Below are 9749 nucleotides of genomic sequence, written 5' to 3'. Positions count from 1 at the left end.
GGAGAAACATGTTTGGCGCGTCTCCTGAAGCCGCAGAGATACGGAGACTCTTGACACTGGTCAAGCCGCGCTTAAGAGAAGAGATGGACCAGACCACCATCGTCTGCCGAAGAGAGCGCTCTGTCCATATTAAGAAATGAGGCCGTTCTGCTGGAGAGATATCAGAGCAGACATACACATCAACACTCACAACCAGATGAAAAGAACATCTCTGATTAATATGAGTGGCTTCTGTCATGCACGCGCTGACAGAGGACGATTTTATTGCTTAGAAGTTCCTCTTTCATCGCTCAGGAGTTCTCCATTAAATTTCATTTCAAGATCAGCTTGGTCTCAAGATGTTTATCCTGAAAAAGAAACACAAGTGAGACAGTAGTTGTCATGCAGACGTTTGAGGCAGAAGAAGTGAAAGAGTATTTTCATGTACACTACCTGCATTTATTAGATCCAAAGTACAGCAAAAAACGTTACATTTTGAAATATTTTTACTGAAATATTTAGCTGAATTTTTAGCATCATTACTCTAGTCTTCAGTGTCACATGCTCCTTCAGAAATCATTCTAATATGCTGATCTGCTGCTCAAAAAAACATTTATTTTATTATGCTGAAACCAGCTGAGTAGATTTTTTCAGGTTTCTTTGATGAATAGAAACTTCAGAAGAACAGCATTTATGCAAAAATAAATCTTTTGTAACATTATAAATGTCTTTATCATCACTTTTGGCCAATTTAACGGATCCTTGCTAAATAAAAGTATTAATTTAGAATTTATTTGTTTCTATAATTTTCATTATTGCAATCTTTTCTGAAGCTCAAGATTATTTAGAAACGAACGATTAAGGTTATTAAGGTTATTGCTTTTTTTTTTTCTGCAGAAACATCTAAAAGATAAAGACTGGACGTTTTAATGCTTTTAATTAAGTGTCTTTGGCTCACCGAGGCTGCATTTTTTTTTTTTTTTTTTTTAATTCAGTAAAAAATATATTTTAAAGTGTAATTTATTTCTGTGATCAAAGCTGTTTTTTTAGCATCATAACTCCAGTCTTCAGTGTCACATGATCTTTCACAAATCATTCTAATACGCTGATTTGCTGCGCAAAAAACATTAACAATGTTGAAAGCAGTTGTGCTGCTTATATTTTGGTGGAAACTGTGAAACATTTTATTTTTCAGGATCCTTTAATGAATAGAAAGTTGAAAAGAACAATATTTATTTAAAATAGAAATTTTGTCTAACATTATAAATGTCTGTACTGTCACCTTTAATCAATTTATTGCATACCTGCTGAAAAAAAGCATTCATTTCTTAGTATACAAACGGCATACTGTTTCCTTTTCACAAGCAGTGTGTCATATAACCACTCCAAACACATCCTAGGTTTCAGAGACCGCATCTCCAGCAGACTAAGACAAGAGAACACAAGAGGAGAGAGATATACGAGAGAATGAGTGTATAAATCACAGGCCATCTCCCGCAGTGTTTACGAACGCCTGCCTCTCCGTTAAACAGAGGGCCCTGCTGGTACCTAGAGGCCACCGTGCAGGAGCCGAGGCCCCGCCGGCCCCCTCCCCGCTCAGACAGAGAGGTCGTCACAGGGCCTGATCGGCGCAACCCCTACGGTCACGCTGCACAGTGTCATTTCAGATGCAGTACAAATGCAGTATTTCACTCTGATAACAGCGGCTCGCTTGCCGTCACCGCCGACACAAATAACACTTTCGATCACAATACTGGTGAGCGCAGCTTCAGATTCATACTGAGTATTTTGCGCATGCACAACCAATCAAATGTTTGTTTACGGTGATCTTTTGATCTGAAGGCTTCTGCTTAAATGCTTGATCTGAAGTTTTGTAGACAAATATAAATTGTGCCCACAAGCAGATCTGGAATTCAAACAAAGAAGCAGCTCAAAGGGTTTTCATTTGCGTCACATCATTCCCAGACTTCCATTTGTATTATTACTAGTTTTCATCATTTAAATATTATTATAACATGGGGAAAACAGTCATAAAAATACAATGAGTCAGTGTGTTCAAACTTTTGACTGCTAGCATATGTGAATGACCGTTCGCTTAGTTAAATATTGAATAATTAAATAACTGAATATTGAATAATGTCTTTTCACTGCTGTTATGTTTTGTTACAAATTGTGATTTATTGTCAATAATCTGTATAGTTCAAAAGTTCAGTATAAACACTCATAAACAATGTCTTAACCACCAATTATTTAGAACTGGAAAAACCTAGAAATCAAAACGCTGATCTGAACAAAAAAAATAAACTACTTTTATTTTTAAAGAGTGATGACTGGACAATCTTCACCAAATGAAAAATAAAGAACTAAAAACCACAGTAGTTCATAATGACAACGATGGCATTGGTTCTCATGTGATTCTTCTATGATAAACACTCTTAGAAGTCAAGGTTCCAGTTAAAAGTTCTTTTTAAAGTTCCACAAGGAATGTTGTAACTGCCGATTATTCGGAATTGCATCTGTGATCTGGTGTTTAAAGAAACTAGGAAGCAAAACAATGATCTGAAGAACCTAAAAGGAAACATCAACCACTAAACATGTGGTGCCTTTTGAGGCACAAAGTGGCTTTCCAAAACCTTCACCATCTCTGCTCCTCTCTTTTGGAACGAACTGCGAACTTCCAATCTGAACTGCTGAAACCATCACAACTATCTACCTTGTTTCCTAATCTAGCTTCCGAATAAACATTGCATTGTATACTGCGAATATTGTTGGCCCTGTGATGAACTGATTATGCTCCTCCTCAACTGAAAGTCACTTTGGATAAAAGCTTCTGCTAAATGTTATGCAAACTGTATGAATCTCTAGCAGTTCAAGATCCCTATAAATAAAAAAAATGGTTCTTCAGATACTTACATTTCAATTGTAAACCCTTTTTTAAAATAAAGCTTCCAGATGAAAGTTCTTTTTAAAGTTCCATAAAGAATGTTTTAACTGTCAATTATTTTGAATGGTAAGAACCTAGAAACCAATACACTGATCTGAAAAAACAGAAACATCAAGCATCAGTGCTGGATAAAGTTAATGCGTTACAATATTGTGTTTCTCCATAAAAAGTAACTAATTACATTACTTTTTATATAAAGTAATGCATTACATGTCTTTTGCAATACTCTTTGCCACCTGAGCTCAGCTTGCTTATTTATTTTTAATTTAAATATATATATATATATATATATATATATATATATATATATATATATATTGGGCAACTATTAAAGCCCTTTCACACCAAAAGTGAAATACATAAGCTTCAAAAGTAATTTAGATATTGTCTTGTAAATGTAAAAGTAATGCATTGCTTTGCTAGTTACTCGACAAAAGTAATCTGATTACGTAACTGGTGTTACTTGTAATGCATTACCCCCAATACTATCAAGCATGTAACAAATCTTCAAAGAACCATATAGCAGCTAAAGAGCCCTATTAATCTAAAAAAAAAAAAATGATTCTTGAGATAACTAAATAAAATAAATAAAAACTGATGAATGCCACGCTAAAAGACACTTGTTTATTTTAAACCAAAAATTCTTAAAATCACATATTCAGACTTGAATAATGTGAATTTCAAACAATGCTCAAATGACAATTTAAAAAACAAAGCTTCCAGTTAAAAGTTCTTTTCAAAGTTCCAGAAAGAATTTCAATTATTTTTAAGGGTAAGAACCTAGAAACCAAATCACTGATCTGAAAAAGCTAAAATGAAACATCAAGCATCAGTGTTGGGGAAAGTTACTTTTAAATGTAATGCATTACAACATTATGTTACTCCATAAAAAAGTAACTAAATGCACTACTTAGATACTCTTTATGGAAAGTAATGCATTATGTTACTTTTCCGTTGCTTTTTGTCACCTGAGCTGGGCTTGCTTATTTATTTTTACCCAAAAGTTACATTTTTGGCAACTGTAAAGGCGCTTTCACACCAAAATTAAAATTAATAAGCCTCCGGATAAAAGAAATGCCTCTGCAATTTCTCTCAACACAGGGACAGGAGAGGTGTCAGTGAAATGGGAAAACAAAGTAACTTGCATCACATATTTGAAAAAGTAACTGTAACCTGTGAATATAAAAGTAATGCATTACTAGTTACTTGAAAAAAAGTAATCTGATTACATAAGTTGTGTTACATGTAATGCATTACCCCCAATACTGTCAAGCATAAAAATCCCCAAAGAACCTTATAGCAGCTCAAGATCCCTATAAATCCATAAAATGGTTTCCAAAAAGAACCAGTGAAGATTTCAATTTGACAGTTTTCAGCCAAATAAAATGGATAACGACCAAGCTAAAAGACACAGTGTTCATTTTCAACCAAAAATGTGAATTGTGAATATCAGACAATGCTCAAATTATGATTTTTCTGTTGATAACAATTACATTTCGATTGCAAACACTTTTAAAAATAAAATTTCCAGTTAAAAGTTCTTTTTAATATTCCACAAAGAATTTTTAACAGCCAATTATTTTAAATTGCAAGAACCTAGAAACCAAAACACTGATCTGAAAAAGCTAAAAAGAAACATCAAGAATCAGTGTTACAATATAACGTTACTCCATAAAAAGTAACTAATTGCATTACTTAGTTACTCTTTATGGAACGTTACGTTACTTTTGCATTACTTTTCATCACAAGAAGTTATCTTTTTGGCAACTGTAAATGCCCTTTCACACCAAAACCTGAAGGAAGTGCCTCTGCAACTCCAAGTTTCTCTGAACACAGTGACAGAAAAGCTGTCAATGAATTAACAGTAATTTGTATTACAAGTAACAAAGTAAATTTTCCTGTAAATTTAAAAGTATTGCATTACTTTACTAGTTACTTGAAAACAGTAACACTCTCAACATGTAATAAATCTCCAAAAGAACCAGAGAGTTTTTAATTAAATAAAAAGTTGTTTGTTTAGATTAGAATCTTACACATAGAAGTTTCTCAGTGTAAGGAACATCTGAATCATCTAAAGAACCTTTTTTTTTTTCTCACTATAAAGAATCTTTTGTGGAATGGAACTGTTCCATTGATGTCAAACGTTCTTTATGGAAGCGCTGATGCCAAAAAAGAAGCTTTATTTTGGTCTGAAACCTCCAGACCCGAGGCCCTCAATACCCTTTGGCCAGGACACATCCATTTAAACGAAGTCCCGTGTGATTAGTTTGCCCAAGCGGCTGTAACGGTGTCCTAATCAGTGGTGTGTTTGGTTAAAGCGCTGTTCTGCAGGGGTAAACAGAGCTGTATTTGATGCTCTTTATGAGGGCTGTTTGGCAGGGTTTATTCCTCTGTTAGACTGGCTCCACGCTCTCCGAGGGAGGCCGGCCCTCCTGCAGGGCCGCAAATGGGCGGGTGGCAGTCGGGCCGGGCCACATGAGAGAGAGATGCTCTCCAGCTGTTCCAGACCTCGCGCTTTATCTCTTCAGGATGTTACAGTAGATGTTAACAGGTTTTCAATGAGAATCATCATGCATCTCCACCCCACAATAAAAACCTTGAAAACAAACCACTTGAGATGGAGATAAAGAGCCATTTTCACTTCAGATAAGCTGCGCTTTTTACAGACTGCAAACTAACGCGCTCATTAGCGCGAGCCGTCGGCTCTGTTAACGCCCGTGATGTGAGAAAGTTTAGATGCTCCCTCCATTAGACTCCACATTACACATTTGTCGTAAACCCCATCAACATGCCGTAACCCTTAACCCAGTTAGCCGGTAGAAAACGCATCCAGAAAGGTTTTAACGAGACCAAATAAGCAAATTAACACATGCGGGTTCCCAGGCTGTGAATGTTAAGAATTGTTTGAATTAATTGATGCGTAAAATGCAGTTAATCTACTTTAGACGGGACGTCTACTGAAACGTACATCACATAATCACAGCTAACACTTCATAATAACTTTCATTAATAAGTCATTAGCAAACATCCTACGATGCTTGATGACAGATCAGGAGTTTGAATGTGAATGTAAATGAGGATATGTGCATAAAAGATAAATGAATGACCCTAATATACACTCAAAAAATATTTACACCAACATGTAAGATTTATGTTTTTGAGTTGCATATAAAAATTCCATCCATTTGTGACCCTGGACCACAAAACCAGTCATAAGGATATATATATATTTTAAATTAAGATAATTCACACACACACAAAAACAAAAATCTAAATACTGAGAAAATAGCCTCTAAAGTTGTCAAAATTAAGTTCTTAGTAATGCATATTACTAATCAAAAATTAAGTTTTGATATGTACGGTAAGAAATATTCCAAATATCTTCATGGAACATGATCTTTACTTAACCTAATGATTTTTGGCATAAAAAATCAATCATTTTGACCCATACAATGTATTGTTGGCTATCGCTACAAATATATATAGGGTCACATTTGGATTATTAATTTAACACAATCAAAGTAATAAACTTAATATGATGCATATTTGTCAGTCGTGCACTCAAAAATCATGGCATGTTAACATTTTTATTATTAACTCTTGTTTTTTGCATCTATTTTATTTTATTTAAATAATTTTCAAAATCCATTTATTTAAATTGGAAGAAAAACTGCTAAATGTGAAAATTACATCTATGCAGTAAAATGTGATTTGGATATTGGATATATTAATGACAAACCTGGTTAATGTGTATTTAAAACAGTTTATTAGTACTATAACAGAAATCAGACCTGTTTAATTTATATGACTAACAAATATGCATCACATTAAGTTAACTAGTTTATGTGAAAATTGTGTAATCTAATATGCATTTGTGAAATTTTATATGCAATTCAAATACAGAAATCTAGAGACATTCATAAAGTAAAAAAAAAAAAAGTCATTTATACATATATTTTCATATGCATCCACACTTAAACTCCTTATCTGTCATCAAGCATTGCAGGATGTTTGCTAAAGACTTATTTTATATACATATATACATATATATATTTATTTTTTGGATTGAAGTGCCAGACCTCCATATGGGCCCCTGAGAGCATCACCAGCGGTTGCCTGGTTACTGGGCCCTTAAGCCAGGTGAGAATATTTCATGGTAAATTAGGAGAGTTTCTTTGAAGTTTCTTCACAGGCATCATGAAAAGAAACAAAGACTTAGGAAACAAAAGCTCGAGCGTGCCGTTTGTTGTGGTTTTCACTGATATTTTATTATCTGAATATAAAGAATAAATAACAGTTCATCTTAATTTACAGGATAAATCGTCGCCACGAAAGCAGCCGTCGCAGCTGTGGGACGTTAAAAAATCCATAATAAATTTTGAGGTCGTCACATCGGCGTGGAAAACCTTATAAAACATCTCAAACGGCTCCACGGGCCGCTCTCTGCAATATAAATACAACGTTAACCAATATTTTCCACAAATACAGTAGACTCTGGATAATACACATAATACTGGCTTTTTACAAGTAGCTAGATCATTACATGATGGCACAACATATACATACAATACATTCCTACACACGATAGTGCATACAAAAATAAAACGCAACACTTTATAATAACTTATAGGAACTGACATTATAATACATAATGCATATTTATACATATTATAATACATAATGCTCAAAATACATTAGCTAATACATTCAAACAGTTGCTGAAATGTGTGTATATATACTCTTACAAATAAAGGCTCCAAAGGGGTGTTTTTGCAGTGATGCCATAAAAGAACCTTTTGTGGTTCCTCAAAGAACCTTTCAGTCAACAGTTCTTAAAAGAACCATTTTGAAGAACATTTAAAAAAAATTGGTTCAAGGTTCTTTATGGAACCATTAATGCCAATAAAGAACCTTTTACATGATGATTACATGATGAAAACTGTAGTTAGTAACATAATCTAGATAACTCATGTTATGTAATGTATTTTGTCTACTTTTTTAGATTACTTTTGGATTACTTTTTTTCCCAAAATTGTCTAAAACATACTGATATAAAACAGCAAAGAGAACATGTCCAAAGTCTACAGGTTTTAAATATTTTGTCCAGAAAATTGGGAAGAATCAATAAATTATGAAAAATTACTGCCATTGTGTGAATATGTAATCATGTAATCTATAAAAGTAACTGTAATCTGAGTATGAGCATTTTAAAATGTAATATACTTAATTACAAGTACTTCATTTTTGGAATCTGTTTATGTAATCCAGATTACTTGTAATCAGTAACTACCATATATATGAATTATTTATCTGTTAAGTATTACATTTGTTATTGATTTGAAGTTATAAAGTGTTACCATAATACAAAATAAAACGTTTTTCATAACTTAAATCGTGAAATTTGCATCTTTTTAAAACTGAAATCCAGATCAAAGTTTGTACAGTAATATTTCTCAGAACAGTTTTCCATAATTTAAGTCCTGTCAAGTCAGCTCAAGTCCAGAAAAACGACAGTTTTTATATAGTTTGTGCACTTTTTTCCAGAAAAAAAAAAGCATCGCGTCGGAGATGTCCGTTCGTGATTGGTCAGTTCGCGCACGAACATTTGCACTCTGTAATGATGGGATACTGCACCGGTATCCACGCGCACTTGAGCGCTCCTCGCCTCTGCACGCACCGCCACCGCAGCAGCGTGATGTGCGTGGATTTGGCCGGTTTGCACACCATCCCCTCGGGTACCGAGCACGATCGCTTGGTGTAGCAGCTCCCTGCGCGCACGAAGCGCGGCCAAAAACGCGTCCCCAGGTCGTTCCACGCGTACAGCACCGGGCAGAACGAGTAGGACCAGAGCCACATCTGCAGTCTGCGCTTCAGCTTCTTGCTGACTTTGCGCTTCTTACCCCACTGCACGTCAAAGTCCAGGTTCTTGATGTCTTTGGGCATCAGCCCGGTGGGGTTCTGCTGCTGGAGGTCCAGCTCGTCCAGGTCCTCGTTGCCCGTGTAGCGGTCCTGAGGAGGGCTGACGGACAGGAAGCGGCTGTCAAAGTCGCTGAGGGCGCTTCTCAGCTCGGTCTCGTTGAGGTCCTTCTCCCGCGGGTCGTAGATAGGGTCGGGGTCCTCCTTGAGATCCAGCAGGGGTAAAGTGTCACTCGGGATGGGTCTGAGGAGATAATAGTGCTGACACTGAGCGAGGGACACCAGGAGCAGGTACGCGGCCACTAAACACTGCGGGAGATCCATCGTGAGGCGTAAAAAGCGGTAAAATCAAACAAAATCAGCTTTATCCGATGCGAATCCAAAAAGCGCTCAGATGCCGGATCTATCCATCCATGTCACTCGTACGGTTTCTTGCTGCTGACTTTCCCGCTGGTGGTTAAATGCGTCGGAGTCGTGCGCAGCATCACGCGTAAAAAGTCCCGCACGCTACGTGTCAGCGCGAGCCAAAACTCTGGGAATGCCTCTCTCACGCGCGCGCCTCAGATATATACACGCGCGGCCCTGTGATGTAATACAGCGGCTTCGTTTTTTTAAGTGTGAGTTTGTTTGCAGGACATTCCCCAACACCTCCTTCAGAACTCACGGAACGAGAGAGAGAGAGAGAGAGAGGGAGGCGTGGCTGGTGGCGTTCGGGGGTTTGAAGCTGATACGCCCCCTGTCGGCCTCCGCAAGCGGGGAGACACTGCCCAGTGAGAGTTTATGACAGACTTCACTTTGTAATCTCAAATTTTACATTTAAATGTACTTTACTGATATTTTTTGTTATACGTACACAATTATGACCAGAAAAGCAAAACAAAAACTACAACAATAATGATAATAACAATAA

At 36.2% G+C, this 9749-nt stretch overlaps 1 protein-coding gene across 1 annotated transcript; it reads right to left on the bottom strand.

Moving 5' to 3' along the window:
- Nucleotides 1-8217: 8217 nt before the first annotated feature.
- Nucleotides 8218-9344, bottom strand: nog1 (noggin 1). Its single transcript, XM_051106303.1, has one exon. It carries the CDS (start codon nucleotides 9161-9163, stop codon nucleotides 8510-8512), a length of 654 nt encoding a protein of 217 aa, XP_050962260.1. The 5' UTR covers nucleotides 9164-9344; the 3' UTR covers nucleotides 8218-8509.
- Nucleotides 9345-9749: the final 405 nt, after the last annotated feature.

Source organism: Labeo rohita, chromosome 3, assembly GCF_022985175.1.
Source record: "Labeo rohita strain BAU-BD-2019 chromosome 3, IGBB_LRoh.1.0, whole genome shotgun sequence".
NCBI classification, from domain to species: domain Eukaryota; kingdom Metazoa; phylum Chordata; class Actinopteri; order Cypriniformes; family Cyprinidae; genus Labeo; species Labeo rohita.
The sequence above is the reverse complement of the archived record's forward strand: the minus strand, read 5'-3'. Positions and strand labels throughout refer to the sequence as shown.